This window comes from Sebastes umbrosus, chromosome 8 (assembly GCF_015220745.1).
Source record: "Sebastes umbrosus isolate fSebUmb1 chromosome 8, fSebUmb1.pri, whole genome shotgun sequence".
NCBI lineage: Eukaryota > Metazoa > Chordata > Actinopteri > Perciformes > Sebastidae > Sebastes > Sebastes umbrosus.
Genome location: NC_051276.1, coordinates 3,999,472 through 4,016,345, shown reverse-complemented (window position 1 = coordinate 4,016,345; position 16,874 = coordinate 3,999,472). Strand labels below are relative to the sequence as shown.

At 42.4% G+C, this 16,874-nt stretch overlaps 1 protein-coding gene across 5 annotated transcripts in view; it reads left to right on the top strand.

Moving 5' to 3' along the window:
- Positions 1 to 16,874, top strand: part of kat6a (K(lysine) acetyltransferase 6A) — a 48,836-nt gene that overhangs the window by 11,808 nt on the left and 20,154 nt on the right. For all 5 annotated transcript variants that reach the window (XM_037776627.1, XM_037776623.1, XM_037776625.1 and 2 more), the window contains exons 3-8: positions 7,081 to 7,189; positions 8,333 to 8,448; positions 9,117 to 9,198; positions 11,729 to 11,843; positions 12,114 to 12,427; positions 15,944 to 16,056. In XM_037776627.1, the coding sequence (XP_037632555.1) occupies positions 7,081 to 7,189; positions 8,333 to 8,448; positions 9,117 to 9,198; positions 11,729 to 11,843; positions 12,114 to 12,427; positions 15,944 to 16,056 (849 nt within the window). The remainder of the gene's footprint in view (positions 1 to 7,080; positions 7,190 to 8,332; positions 8,449 to 9,116; positions 9,199 to 11,728; positions 11,844 to 12,113; positions 12,428 to 15,943; positions 16,057 to 16,874) is intronic.

The window sequence follows — 16,874 nt, the reverse complement described above, 5'->3', positions numbered from 1 at the left end:
TCGCACGCAGGCTGCTCAGAGGACTGCTGCTGCAGATTTTTCTCTCTCTCTTTCTTAACACTTCCCATTTCCTTCACTCTCCTGCCCTCTGGATTCTTATTTTTGTCCTCACTCTGTCTTTTTTTTTCACACTCCTCTTTTCTCTCTTCTCGCTGCTGACTTCCATTTCTCTTCTGTGGTTTGTTTTGCAGCCCAGTATAGCTATTTTCATCATGCATTCAGGTCATAATTAATGATTTGTTTTGGAATCTTACAGCATAATCCAGTACATAATCACCATCCCATATACTTTTTACCTGTGAGGATGTAAAACGGTTTCAGAAATAGAGAGCTACTGCTTGTACATTTATCCTCAAGTAAGACTCTATCTTCCTCTCTGCACCCTGCGTGTCTGTGCTTATCTGCCTCGCTCTTCACCGCTCATTCTTTACAGCCCTCCTCTGTCTCTTTACCTCTCTCTCATTACTCCCTCACTCGTACCTTTTGTTTCTCTTGCTCTCTCTGTCCCTGTGCTGTTAGGTGGAGGGGTGGAGGGGTGGGAGGGGTGGGGGTGGGGGGGGGGTGTTGGAAGGAGCCTGAGTCAGAAGGAAATGAACCCAATAAATCAAGCTCTTGTCCCCGTCTCCTCCCTGCCAGGACCTGCTGCCTGCCGAGCTCTCTGCAGCTCTGTGCATTCACACTGTTGTCCTGTAGTAACACCATCTTCACTGAATGTCATGTCGTTGTTTTCCACATTTTAAATAGATGATTTGATTGTCTCCTGTGGGTTAAAGTGAATGTTATGGCTTTAGGTGTGTGCCTCCTGCAAAGTCTTTCATGATTTCACAATGATATAAAATGCACAGATTAGTATACTCTGATAGTGTATTCATCACTGTCACCAGGGATATGCTTGAGAATAGACTTCCCTTTCAATTTTCAATTATGTTTGGTGTCTATCCTGTAAATTAAAATAAAATAAACACATTTTTTTTATCAGTGGTTTGTGATTACAGTATCGGCCTCTTAAGATGTCATATTATATTATCACACATAACAGGCTTTCTGCTAAGTGAATACAGAATTTTGTAAGAGAAAGACGCGGACCAATGGTCAGGTACCACAAACTTAATTAATTAATCGAATCAACAACTCAACAAAAAGTAAACATATGATTCATAAACGCAGTATGCACTAGGGCTGGGAAGATACACCTATCTCCCGATTCGATACTATCTCGACACTTGGGTGCCGATTCAATATGTATTGCGATTTTACAAGTATTGAGATTCGATATTTCGATTTATTGCGATTTTTGTTAACTTTTTTTAAACACTAGATCATGGGAAAAAGTTGAATCATACACTTCTAGGGACTTTTACTTTGGAAAATATCTAAATTGACACAGTAGGTATGTAATCAGAGATGTCTTGAAGTCAAACATATCAGGCATTATTTATAATTTTTTTTCCAGCAACCCAAAAATCAAAGAATAAAGACGTTTCTCTCACAAATTAGTGGTATTTTCTTTTTAATTTATAAGGGACAATGGTAATGTTTTATACTTCTGGTGAAGGTAATCCAATCAATCTTATTTCCTTATTTGTATTTTGTATATACAGTTCCCTTTGTTTGCACTCTATTTTGAAAACCGGACACAGTCACACATGTATACTTCCACTGACTTCACCAAGTCCGTCGCTAGCTCTGAGTGAGCGAGCTGTTGTTGTCGCTAACTGCGGGGCTAACGGGCCTAACTTGGCCTGGGATTTGTTATTGATTTATTAACCGACATGTTCACCGTCTGTCACACACATGTCACTCGCTTTCGCTCTCGCTCTCTCTCTCTCCCTCTCTCTCGGTCGATGCCAACGTTACGGGCTGCCTGGCTGGTGGAAGCCCGTTTTGTCTCGTAACCCCGAAAGGCGCATGAACTTTCTAGTAAACAAACACAACGTGCGCGGTGCATCTCTTCTGTTTCTCTCTTTCTCTCTCTCTTGGCCGACACTCGCTAACCCACGCACAGAGTTATTCCTTAAGGTCGTTTGCTACCTGTCTGACACATTTTAGTTAAAAAAAACCACCTTAAAAATACATAAATCTCTGATGACTAGGCCTGGCAGGGAGTCAATTTAGGCCTGGCGGGCCGGCTTGCAATACACGGTTGCTTCATAATATTGTAAGCACATCCTGTAAGTGTGAACAATGAAAACCATTCCCTCACTCAGATACTTGAACCCAGCAATACTGGGGGCTCCTTGTGTTAAGGGGATATTTTCTTATGAAGTGTCTGAAGGATTAAAAGATTTGGCTTTATTGTGTCTGTAGAAGCATTCATCTGCCCTGGGATTTTTTATGGTTTATGGTTTGTGTTACAGCTCTGAATAATTTGTAGGATAATTAGGCTTTTTATGACACCGATGAACACAAAGAGTGTGTCAAAGTGAAAACAAATCTCTGAAGGTTAATCTGAATGAAGCAAGGATCTGAAACACAAAAAGTGCTTAGTATTTATTTATCCACTTCAAGTAAGGCTGCTAACACGATTACTCATTGACTTAATGCATTTAGAAAGAACATTTTGTAGCCTACATTTTACAGATAAATGAATCAATCTGCTGCACTTTGAGGGCAAAATTAAGAGGCTAGATCTAAGAAGAACTCTTTGCTCTTGTAAACAATATATTCATAAACACATTGGTTGTGTAGATATGAGTGGTGACGACACGTCAAAAAAAAAAGTCACACCCACAAAGCGTGGTAAACGAGATGGGCTCTGTGTTTCAAGACGGGTCAGGTGGGTTGCCGACATCTCGACTTAGGAAAGTCCGTCCCGGTTGACAGTCTCACAGGGAGCTCCATCCCTCTCCGCAGGGAGCGAGGGCACAGTGAGCACTCATGGTACGTATCCACAGGGGCGTTTTAAATCCCGAGGGATCGCCTCGCTTCCCAGCATTGGACGCTTGATGGGATGCCACTACACACTAGGCACCTGATTGGACGAAGGCTTTCCCTCGTGGGCTGCTGCTCCCAGCTTTCAAACCGGAACCAACATGGCGGCTGGTTTAGTAACTTTCTTCTCTTATATTATGAAAATAGTTCACCGAAATATGTTTCTGAAAACATTTCATGCGAGAAATAATTAATTCAGTCGCTAAATCTGTCTTCATTTTAGATCGATAACTTTTAGGTTAAAAGTTACTAGGGAGTTTCCAGAGGCGGTGAGTTGCACCTGAGTTTTGCATAAAGTAGCTTAGACCTCAACTTTATGCAAATGAGGAGCGGGTGACGTGACGGTCCGTTTCTCCAATCGCGCCGCCACGCTACCAGAATGCATTGCATGGCTGCTTACATAGACAATGAATGGGAAGTGTGGAAAGGACAGAGTCTGGACATGTAACCATAAGTGGCGAGGTCAGGGGCGAGGGGTGCTGTTAAGCACCACCCTCACCCCCGGGCCTTTCAAGGCGACCTAGAGCCGATCGCAGCAAACATGCCGCGCGAGAGGCAGCCAGCCAGCCAGCCAGCGCTGGGGAGAGTTCCCACTAGGGGATCCTCCCATACCAAGCGTCCATCCCTGACCTGCCACGCGGGGCCAAAGTGCACCACTGTAAAGGACAGGGCCTAGCTGGATTTATAACACAAGACAAAACGAGAGTTTCATTGTAAAACGGAATGCAGCACAATAATAATTTTATTATCTTGTTTTCATAATCATTGGAAGCCAGAATTGCAATTGAAATTTGATTAGTCACACATCCCTAGCTTGAAGTTGAGTTGCGAGTGCTGTGACACTGCTCAAGTTTTGTCAGGTTTCAGGAGGACTGGGAGTGAACAACAATTTTCAACTCCTGCCACAAGTTCTGAATTGGATTGAGGTTTGGATCCTGACTTGCCCACTCCAGGACGTTGTTGTTTTTGGCTTTATATTTGGGCATGTGTCTTCAGATTTTACTCATGTTACCCGCTACCTTCAGCAGCATGCTGCGGAGAAGCATCTCCACAGCATGACCACTGCTACCATGCAGTGTTTGTGCTGACACATAAGAGTAGATAGTATCATGGCCGAACAGCTCCACTTTGGCATCATCAGATCACAGAACTGTCTTCCACTTTGTCTCCCCCATGTGCCTGCTGGCAAACACCAGCCCAGATGTCTGAGTTGTTGTTGTTGGCTTCCTCGTTGCTGCTCTAACATAAAGCTGAGGATGTGGAAGCAGGCGGGCAACAGATGTCGTACGCACAGTGTCTCCCATGTCAGCCACGGAGCCCTTAGCTCCTTCACAGTGTCCATCACTTGTGCTCTACTCACACAGACACTCAGCTCGCTCTAGACAGGCTATGCCACTCTTACATTGTTGTCTGATGAACACTGTACTGGGGATTAGTTTAGTTTAGATCCCCATTAGTTACTGTATTGCAACAGAAGCTTCTCTCCCTGGGGTCCTAATAAAAGACTCAACTCACTCAATCAAGCACTCAACTGATCCACTAAATCACAAATAAAGTGCGATGGGTAGCTCTTTACATCCATATCACATCTTTGAGGACATAAACAATCAAAACAAAGTCATAATATTCTACACTATTCCTTGTGTAAACAAATATAATTTTAACATGTTGTTACATGTTGTGTTACTTTCCAAAAATCTAAAAACTTGGTAATAAATTCCATTGCTCGATACTGAACTGTTCTCCGTCTTAAACTAGTTCTACACAGAGACAACAGAAAACCATCCTCTGATGACTGCCGAGTAGTATAATCTGTCCGTCTGTCTGAAAACAATGATGGATTACTATAAAGTACTTTGCATCAGTTGAAACTTCCAGGTGTATTTAACCCTAATGATCTTCATTCAACCCAGTATGTGACCAGTGACGATATAAGTGGTTACTAAGTCTGTCAATTGATTAAAATATTTAATTGTGATTACTCACGTGATTGTCCATAGTTAATTGCAAATTAATCACATTTTTTTTTATCTGTTCAACATGTACCTTAAAGGGAGATTTGTCAAGTATTTAATACTTTTATCAACATGGGAGTGGACAAATATGCTGTTTTATGCAAATGTATGCATATATATTTTTGCACATAATATTTATTATTGGAAATCAAAGAACAACAAAAAACAATGACAAATATTGTCCAGAAACCTTCAGAGGTACTGCGTTTAGCATAAAAAATATGCTTGGCAACAAGCTAGTAGGTTTTCTAGTTTCATATGATACCAGTATCTTCACTCTAGCTTTAGCTTGCTACAACCTAAAAATCGCAAGTTGCGTTAATGCGTTAAAGAAATTAGTGGCAGTAAAATAATTTGCGTTGTCGCGTTATTTTCATTTAAACTTTGACAGCCATAAAAAAACATTTTCCCTTGTTTTTACCAGCACCTGGTAGTAATGCACCAGTAAAATGTGTTTGGCAGTTCCCAGTGAATATCCAAAAGTATTTTTGATTGAAATGCTCATCCCTAGCTTGTATCAATTTGGTTTTGCTTTTTAGTTTGACCACTGTCAGAAATTCCTAATTACACCCACTGCTTTTTTCAGTGTTAAAGGTCCCATATTATGCTCATTGTCAGGTTCATACTTTTTTATTTTGTGTTTCTACTAGAACATGTTTACATGCTGTGATGTTAAAAAAAACACATTATTTTCCTCATATACTGTCTGCCTGAATACACCTGTATTTACCCTCTGTCTGAAACACTCCGTTTTAGCTCATTTCAACGGAATTGCGTTGCTAGGCAACAGTTTGGGTCCATGTTTACTTCCTGTGAGCTGATGTTATTCACATCCACTACAACCGGAAATAAACTGAGACACATTTAGAATGTTTACGTTTAAAACCGTGTAATGGTCTAAATATTGTATATTTATGACATCACAAATGGACAGATATCCTGACGGCTTGTTTCAAACGCGCAATTTCTGAACATGGGCTGTCTGTATTTCTCCGTATTTTGAACGTTTCAATACTTAAATCTGCTTTATACTATAACCAAGACATGACAATCTCACTTTTTACAATATAGGACCTTTAAAGCAATAGAGTAAGAAAATGCCAAAAGGAGTTTATAGGCACCTTAAATCACAACACAACACTGTTACATAATTATAAAAACACAATACAAGTTCTGCTATTTGATGCTACCAAAATTCATTTGTATACAGGACATTTATGTGAGTTGTAAATATCACAGCCGGAGTATAAAGCTGTTTAGGGTTAAACAGTGACTTACTTATATCTGTTAGATACCCCGCAGTAAACAGCATGTGTTGCTGAGAATGACTTGTGGTGTACTCTGAGGTAGCAGTAAGCCACCACTTCCCCTCAGGGCTTCCAGGCTCCAGAAACTTTCAAGGAGAGTCACCCCATGCCTCCTCCCCCCTCCTCCCTCTTGTGTCTGTGCCTGTGAAGTGCACCTGCAGTGCTTCAGGGATGTGATTTTTCAGCTTTATTGGACACACCAGTCCTATTTGATGTCTAACAACATGTTAAGTGTTCTCCTGCCTTTTGTTTTCTCGGACACAAAACCCGGCTTCGGTTTTGCACTCGTGCGCACATATCAGATAATGTGTTTGTTCTGTGTCTGAGCACACACCTGCTGACATGGTTTGTGTTTTTCGGGGACACGCTAAAAGATTTATGCTGAATGTCTGATGGCGTGTTTCAGAATAAGTGTCAAAATGGGACACGTTGCACTGGAATTAAACTCCTGAGCCAACTAGAACCAAAGGAAGCGAGACACAGCTTTTGATCACACAACACAGGAAGTCAGCAGAGACACTGACACACGACGGCAGCCTCTCACATGCCATGTCGCTTGAATTATACATGCTAAATCGTCACAGTGTAGCTCTCACGCTCTTCATTATCCTAAACTCTCTGTTCACAGCTCCACATGCTCTGCGGTGACGTTATAGTTTTCAGTCCGCCGTTGGCTTGTTAATACACACGGCGACAGTCATTCACTGTGGCAGGACACACAAGGCCACTTTGTTGTTTTCATTTGTACAATTAAGCTGTTAAGTTGACTGACGGTCTCTCCTCTCTCTCTCTCCTCCCCCCTCTCACCTCTCCTGTCCCTCTGCCAGCCGGTGGCAGAGCCCATCCCCATCTGCAGCTTCTGCCTGGGCACCAAGGAGCAGAATCGCGATAAGAGGCCGGAGGAGCTCATCTCCTGCGCCGACTGTGGCAATAGTGGTGAGTGCTGCTTTGTGACTTGTAAGACCCCGACGTCTAAGCACCAGTTAAGTCTATGACTTGGTTAAACTTTGATAGTTTTGTGGTAGAAACAACCACAGAAGAATTGGTTAGAATACTGATGCCTTCGAATGAAACTCGTGAGCTCGTGTTTACGACACGGGAAGTCGTGTACACGATATGCTTGGCGTTCAAGCGGTTAAGTCGTGAGAACACTGCTGCTAAGCAGTGGCAATATTAACGTTACTGTCGGCATCTAGAAGCCACAGAGGTTAACAATGCTAGCACATGGGCAGCATAATGCAGGAAATGCAAAGGCATAATGACAGAGGAAAAAGATTAGTCAATTGTGAAAATCAACATTTCCCTCAGACATATTATAAAATTACGAAGAAAAACAATATATAACTAAAATTACAATATATTAACCTATATATTTAGAAATTTTGGAAATGATTATATCTATCTTTTTTCAATAAATAATAAATAATGTTGACTTTTGGACTAAACAGCACTCTGGAGTATAATACTAATAATATTAGTGTAGCCTGATCTTTATCTGTCAACTGTGCAACTTTATCTGTGCAGCATTCAAATGTTCATTTATAATTTCAATGTCAACGTTATGAATGAAGCTTCGGAACCATTCGGTACAGCCCTATTCTGTTATGTTATTTGGGTTATTTTTCTTTTATCTCTGCCCATTTTTTGGGTGCAGGATGCCAATGCTTAAACTTGAGTAAGACGAACGCAACAATTGACAGATACTGGCGCTGGTCTATGTTTTCAGAGAAATTGTGGGTATAAATATGTATTTCCTACTGCTGAGTGAAAGCAGAGGAGAGATTGTGTTCCTCCTCTTTCCCTCAGCGGGTTTCTGTCCCAGACAAGACCATCTTGTTTGCTGCTCTTCAAACAGCAAAAGCACAGCTCTGACAGATTGTCATTTATGTTTGAACACTCTCTTTGCAGCAAGGTTTGATTCAGGGAGGGCTTTCAATTTCAAAAGGAGCTCTTTTTTTCCTTCTGTTACAATGATGCAAGTGGGTCACGGCTGTCAGTCTCAGCAGTGGCACAAAAAAAAAAAAAAAAGCCTGTGACGTTGACGCACTTGTTTGTGTATGCGTTTCTGTCTACCTGCAGGCCACCCGTCCTGTCTCAAGTTCTCCCCAGAGCTCACAGCGCGAGTCAAGGCTCTGTGGTGGCAGTGCATCGAATGCAAGACTTGCAGCAGCTGTCAGGATCAAGGAAAGAATGCGGTGAGTTGGATGAGCGAATATGGCGGACCGGCAGCCTAACAGCGTCTGTGAACACTCTCTTCTCTGCTTAAGTGCCAGATAGAGATGCTGATAGACGTATCTGTGGTCTCTGGGATTGAGCTATTTTAGTCAGCACCGGCACCATTTCACTCTGTTTTTTTCCTTACTTGTCAAGCGAGGAATCATTGTTATTCAAATGTTTGTAGAGAATGTTTGACGGTGAGACAAAATGCACAACATGCTGCCAAGATGCACAATCATAAAATACATCTATGAGGATGGGGGAATAACATGGAACCGGAGAAGTAGCTTAAACTGATCATGGTGGATATTTTCAAAAGTACCATCCAACTTTAAATGGCAAATTTATAGTAATGAAATAAACAGCATTTTAATGCACTTTCGTGCATACATAGGTGGAAATCTCATCAGAATGTGTCTTTAGAAGGAGCTCAGGACTGCTAATAAATGTATCCTCTAACAAAAGTGCATCTTATTGGACATGGGTGATGTTTATTTGACTTAAAAAAACACAGTTTTGCCCCTGGATATTGTTCTAGCTGTCGTGTGTTTATCATGTACATTGAGTCACTGAGACTCACCTTGTCTGAACACATCTAAAGCGTTTGATAATCATCAATACTTGTGTGTGTGTGTTTACTGTACAGGACAACATGTTGTTCTGTGACTCCTGTGACCGGGGCTTCCACATGGAGTGCTGTGATCCTCCCCTCACGCGGATGCCAAAAGGTAAGTAAACAGGAATCCGTTAACTCATCACCTACCTCTTCACTGCCTAATTACGGCCTCCCATGAATTCTAGGGATGCACCGATACCAGAGGCCTTTCATATTTCCCAGTTTGTACATCCTCGATTTTCTTCCCTCGACTCCTCGCATCTCTCCTAGCAGAGGAGGCGAGGAAGAGATGCGAGGACAGGGGAGCCGAGGCAACAAGGCATTTAACAAAAATGAGACATCCTCGCCTCGGAGACGTCATTTTAAAGCGACGTCAGTTAAATATGACATGTGGCACAGCTGCAGCAGCTGTCCATTGTTTTGTTATAGGCCTACCGCTGTATTTTATGATCTCATACTGTAACAGTGCTCATGACAACTTATAGGCTTTATTTACTATCACTAATTCAATTCACAACGTAGCATTATGTGACAAGAATGAACGGATGTCAGATTTTGTTTTTTTACACACACACATTGCAACTTTTATATATTTTATTGAACGAAGCACAACAGATGTTTGTATGAAAAGTACTATGCTATACAAATAAAGAGTTGATATAATTGATATAATAATTTGCTGTTTGCAGCTGTAAACATCATGTTATTATAGATTATAGCACTTGAATTGGATGTAGCTTACATTCAATAATAAACACGTAATATGTAATATCAAGTTGAACAACGCCTTACGAGATCATCTTAAATAACTACAACTGATGAATGAAAAAGGAGCAGTTACATTTGTAGAGTCCTGCCATGGTTTGAGATTATTCCAGCTGTGTGTCACGCCTCTTTAACGTCGCGGGTGCCAAAAAACACTTCCGCAAAGGATACACCGGTGTGTCCTCGCTTATAACTCCTCCGGCAAGCCTCCTCGCTCCTCGAGATGCATTTTAGGAATTGGGACGTCCTTCAAGATGGAGCGCAGAGATCGATTTCTGGGTCACAAGCCGGAGGAGCGAGGAGACGAGGAGGCACAGAATCGTGAGAAAATGAGAAACAGCTCAGGATGCACCGGTACCATACCGCTTTACGGCAACGTGACATTAGCCGACAAGATTAGTGCCTTGCATGCAGGGCTGCTGTGGTTGAAGTGCCACCCCCAACTGCACAAACAGGCAACTAAGTCCCCAGTTCACCCGTCCGGGAGAGCCACAATGTTTCGTGCATTGTCGCGGACACATGCAGCCACTTTAGTCTCCACTGCATCGATTAGTTTAGCTGCGCAGTTGTCAGCTGTGTGTCTGCCTAGCGATAGATGAATAGATAGATAGATAGATAGATAGATTGATAGATAGATGTACTTTATTGATCCCAAACAGCAGGTTATCCAAGCAATGCACAGGAACAGTACATAAAATGTACATGTTAACACCGGAGGAATATATCCATAGAATACAAAATATAAAGAATATTGGATTACACTATAAATATACCCGACTACTACAACCAGCATCAAAAAAATCTAAATTATAAACATAGAATAAGCCGGGCGCCCGTTCATTCCACCCCGAACGCAAAACCCCAGAGCACAGGTCCGAATGTCGGGCGTCCGCGCTCGCGAACGGCACCTGCGTCCCGAGGGCTACCTGGTTGATCCTGCCAGTAGCATATGCTTGTCTCAAAGATTAAGCCATGCAAGTCTGAGTACACACGGCCGGTACAGTCATTCCCTCACATGAATGGAAGAAGGAAAATAACTCAGCTATTAGTGCATTTTACAACTTTTAGTACCTACTGATTTATATAAGGGCTATTAGAGTGTTCATACTGAGAAGTTGATTTACCTCAAAAACAATTAGCTGCTGAATTACAGATGTCTCTTTCCCAACGTAAGTCTATGGGGAAAACTCTTTATGGGCCCAGCAGCATCACGTGACAGACCGTTTTGCCACTACGAAACTTTGTTTCAAAGCCCTCCACACTTTATGGGTGCTTGGATCGAGAGAGAAAGCGGGTGTGTGATAATGAGTGTGAAGTTTTTACAACTCCTCAAGACCCGAGCCAAACTCCTGTGTCTTGCTTGGCCACCTGCTGATTAAAGTGAAGGGGGGGTTAGCCCCGGAGTTAGCAACAATTCCGGCTCAGGTTCACTTAAGGTGGGCTCTGTTTCTATCAGGAAAAGAAAAAATGTTAAAATGTCAGCAACAGCATTATGTTGTGTATCAAATTTGTTATAGTCAGAAAGTGAGGAACATCTGATGGAAATAAAACATGTTTTCAAAGTCAATGTTGGAACTGTAATGGTATTATTAAGTACTCATATCGATTCTCAGTATCGGCAAGTACCCGAATGTGATTACTTGTATTTGCACGAGTTTAAAAGGAAGTGGTATCGGTGCATCCCTATTGAATTCAACTAAAAGAATGCACAAAACTCATACATTACTACTCTGTACGAGCGTTATAGTCACACTAAATGATTAAGTGCTAATGTGTTGGATATGTCCTGGAGCATGGTGGTATCTGCTCTGAAGCCCGTCTTGTCTACTCCACCTCAGGGTATATGAACCTGTGCTTTTCACTCTTTTCTCTCCCAGGCATGTGGATTTGTCAAATCTGCCAACCCAGGAAAAAGGGAAAGAAGCTCTTACACGAAAAGGCAGCACAAATCAAACGGCGCTACAACGCACCGCTGGGGCGGCCCAAGAACAGGTAAAGAAATGCCTTCAGCTAATGGCGTCTACCTCATTGTTAGCCCAGCGGAGAGCCGTGGCGGCAGGATGTACTGTATCTGCTTCACCAGCCACAACGCCTACTCTCTAAAATGAGCTTACTGCTGTTTTTATTCTTTTATTGCCATTTCTTTTCTCTATGTAATTTATCATTATCTATATATAAGTATATACTGTACGGTTTGTCCAGTAAGTACATATGTGGTTCCATAAGCAGAGTCTTTAACAAGACTCCTCACTTTCTCCGCAGGCCGGGGCGGCCCTTCAAGAAGCTGGGCGGGCGTGGTCGGCGGAAGCGCTCGGCCTCGGCCAACTCATCCTCCAGCTCCTCCTGCGAAGGTTACCCAGGCGACGACCGGCTGCTTTTTTCCATGCGGGACGACGACGACCTGTCGCAGGGCAGCCTGCGCTTCAACAACAAGACCAAGGGCCTCATCGACGCCCTCACAAAGTTCTTCACGCCGTCGCCCGAGGGCCGCAAAGCACGGCAAGAAGTAGTGGACTATTCACAGCAGTGCCGCATCCGAAAGAAAGCCAATCGCAAAGGAGAAGGAGACGACAGAGGTAAGGATTAGCTTCACTGCCTTTTGTAGGATGACTTTCAGTCTGCGGATAAACATCTCTGATGCAAGATATTACATTTTTACTGGTCCAGTTGAACAAATGTAAGTATGTAATTTAGAGCCCAACGACGAACGTCTGTTGGACAATTTTATCCGCCGATATCAGCCTATCACAGATATATTGGTATCAGAGAACATCTTGTCCGATTTGCGCCAATATGAAAATTCTTTTAATATATAAATAATGCAATGGCAAAACTTGGGTGGCTCATTGTTACCGTTATTACTTAATTTCCCCACGAGGGTACGCTCTGTACAATATTGCTGACGGTGCCGTCTCTCAGCTCTGCACACACAGAATGTGTCCAATGCTCCGCCTCCGCCCTCGGTGACACTCATGGGTGACAAACGATGATCAGAGGAGAGAAACAAGCGTGACAGTAAATTACAACAAATGCGTGTTTTGTAGATTACAGCACACTTTTATGTTTTGTTCTTCTAATGATTAGGCACTGCTGTGGGTCACACAGACACTGATATTGAAAAGCTTTTTATATTGTAGAATGTTGTGGTCTAATTTTTGAAACTCTTTCTGAATAAAAAGGAGTTCAGAATTATGTGACTGCTTGCATTAATCGATGAAAAAGTAGACGGGCAGTAATATAGAAAATTGAGGATGCAATACATCGAGATGCTGACAGGTGAATTGTAATCGAATTGTGAGGCCAGTGAAGATTCACACCTAATTTTATTATTACAAAAAGTGAGGCAGCTTAGAATACGTTATTGTAAAGTTTATAAAGTTAATATGCTTGACATGGATATCATAAATGTTTTTGGAGTTGTAATATAAGTGATAGGTGATGTACATAAAGGGATGTGAATGTACTGTATAGTGTGTAGTGACCAGGGCGTAAAGCAAAGTTGCAACACTGCAGTAACAGAAAACATGAAAAGCAGGCTATGATTTTTAACATCTCAAAAACTTCCACTGTATAAATCGGTAATAGTTGCACTTTAATGAGCCGTCAGCATCGTGACATTAAAAATACTGTATCTTTGTGCATCTTTTCCCAATACTTTGATCAGACTCGACGGTTTGCTAACAAACAGACTGCCGGCTGTTATTGCGACGCATAGACGTTGCTTCAGTGTTCTTCCCGTTGTAAAAAATTATCCGGCCCTCGAGTTACTTATTTGCAAATTGTAGACCGAGCCTCGGAAAATTGTTGCTTGTGCATCAAAAGAAATTGCTTTGTAATATGAAGTGGCCACCTGCAGTTCCCTTTTCGAGTACCGCGCGCTGTAGAAGAGATTAAATGTGACGGAGCAGACGCATTGGGAGCATTCACTTCAAGTTTCACTGGCACCAGTGTCTGTTTTGACCCACTTTGAAAAATGTGTTGTACAATCATGGATAAGCAGGTTTATATACAACCTGTATGAATCCAGTTTTGTGACAAATCCAGAGTGATGATTCCAAACCAGTTTACCTTACATATGAATAAAAAGCCACATCAGCCACAGTAGTAGGTTTATCATTGAAAACACTTGCGCATCTCTACACCTAGGGCTGGGCGATATGGCTTATGAATGATATCTCCATATTCTTAGGCTATACCGTGATATACGATAAATATCTCGATATTGGCGTCTCCCTTAGAGATAGGGTGAGAAGCTCAGTCATCTGTGAGGGACTCGGAGTAGAGCCGCTACTCGGTTGCGTTGAAAGGAGCCAGCTGAGGTGGTTCGGGCATCTAGTAAGGATGCCCCCCTGAGGTGCTCCAGGCACGACCAGCTGGGAGGAGGCCACGGGGGGAAGACCCAGGACTAGGTGGAGAGATTATATCTCCACACTGGCCCCGGAACGCCTCGGGATCCCCCAGTCAGAGCTGCTTAATGTGGCCCGGGAAAGGGAAGTTTGGGGTCTCCTGCTGGAGCTGTTGGAAATGAGATGATGAGATAACTGTTTGATTTCACCGAACGATCATACCAGCTTGATCATTCTAGCAAACTAATCTGAATTTAGAGGAGAACACAGCTCATAGCCTATATGACATTTTAAAGGGCTTTTATTTTGAAATTCCACATCAGGATGTCCTCGTATTGTCTGAGTGACACTCTGAGGTGGTCCGCTATCATTTTAAAGTGAAATTGGTCTGTGGAAACAGGAAGTCTCTCAATGACACTCTGAAGGTGGTGTCAGATTTGTCAGGTTGGTCTTTGGAAATCTATTCTTTATCATTAAGTTTGACTTATTATTCACACAATTAAAATTGTATTTTTCTCTGAAATACTTTTTTGCAGATAGTAGGCTTTTTTTTATTCAGTATTTAATATTAATTTTGTTTTATTTATTCATTTAAGTATTTTTATGTATTTATTTGTATGTATTATTGACTGACTGACTGACTTATTGAATGAATGTGAAATCACGTTCTCCGGAAGGTCGCTTTTATTTTGAAGTTAGTTCTTACACACTCTTACTGTAATGCCTAGCGTATACACTTGGGGTGGGGAAAAATATCAATACAGCATAGCATCACAATATTTTGCGTGGCGATATTGTATCGATACACGGACGTCAAGTGTCGATCTTTTATTATGTAAATGATTAACCTCTTAACAACCCGATGGCTGCTGTTCTGTCTTTCAGAGGTTGTAACAGGCTCAGTTATATAGCTAGAGTGAAGATGCTGGTATCATAGAAAACCTAATGAATCTATTGGCATCGGTATTGTCGGGGAGAAGGTTAAATAACACTCCAAATTTACACAAAATTTTGGCGAAGAAAACTGTATCTTATTAGATAAAACCGATGCTGACAGACTGCATCATTTGCAGTTGAAAAAAGGTAATAAATTGCAATATATCGCAATATATCTTATAGCAATACTCAGCATATCGCAAAATGTTTAAAATCGCAATAAGATTGTATTGTGACTTAAGTATTGTGATGATATTGTATCATGGGGCCTCCAGTGATTCCCACCTTTTAATATATACGTACGGTAAAACAACGTGGGGGCTAATCTGACCGTCTTTTTCGTAATAGAGGCTGACATCTTCCATCACGGTTTCCGAACTCAACACGTATAAACTTGCTTTGGTGCGTCTCTGTTCGTCCGCTCTCTCCAGGGTCGTTCCCTGCTTCCCTCCAGATACAAAAACACACGCCTCTGTCACACATACACACACTCAGGAGAACTGGGTGAAGCTAACTCCATTCGCACCGTTTAGTAAACGACAGATCAAGGTGGCAAAAGGACTTTTATTCTTGATTTAGGACCTGCATGTTTGTCTTTCACCTCATCCATCCCCATGTGTCGCAAAAATCCCCCCTACTTTAGAGAAACAACATTGTTTGATTATCAGGCCTATGTATAAATGCTTCAATGTTCAATGTCTGCCCGCTGTGGCAGTAGCACCATTGTAAAAAAATCAATCTTGGCAGTCTAGTCTAAATAGCTTCCTCACTAGATTTGCATTAATGTCGCCTCTGTGTCTCGATCCCCAGACAATCAGGAAGGCAGTGACTGGCGCGACGAAGATGAGAAGCTGCCCGGCCACGAGAACCTGACGGAAAAAGACATCGAACTGTTCAGACACATCCAGGAGCTGGCACTGCAGGTACACAGACAAGAGAGACCGTATATGAATTAAAATGTGTTGAATGAACAGAAGTAGGACAATGGGAAAGGGAGGACCTGAAGAGGTGCCACGTCGTAGAGTGACACCTGTAATGAGGCTATGACGGAGGCTGCCAGGCTACAGTCATTGGATGTGATGTTATGTAAAGCCGCGGTGTGCAGCAGAGGGGAGCTGGATGTCAATGGTGATGAGAATGTGGTCAGAAAGGGCAGAGTCAACAACACCCAGGTCGTAAAAGATGAAGTCAGTGGCTCAGGCGAGGTCTGTAGGATGGAGGCACGTTTTTTGTGGGTGGAAAAGGCAATGAGCTGTGAGACCGTTGTGTTAATAGATTAATCTGCCACGGAACAACTGCTAGATTCAGCGTGTGTATTAAAATCAGACATTAGCATCGATGCAGGGATACAGTGAGGATCAAAGGTTCGGTTTTAAATAACCACTAGATGCAAATAATGAGGGACAACAACTTCACTCCGGTACAATTATGGTGTTGTCATTTGTGAATCTCCTGTGTATGAAAGGGCCGGGCTGCTCAGTGGAACCACACCCTGGAGGCACGACGTGGTTAAGTGCACGAGTCCTCTGCCATGTATCAGTTAGGCACATAAAGTTAGTGTTGGTGTCAAACCTGGACTGTATATAAAGATGGACGACGCAACGACCCCTCTTCCTCCCACCGTACAGAAGTGAAGCAAATAAAAATCCCAGATACGGGAGCTGCCATCACATTTTGACATCATTTTGGAGCCAGAGTCTGCGCTGTAGTGATCCGGCGGAAGAACCGCAGTATTGAGGGT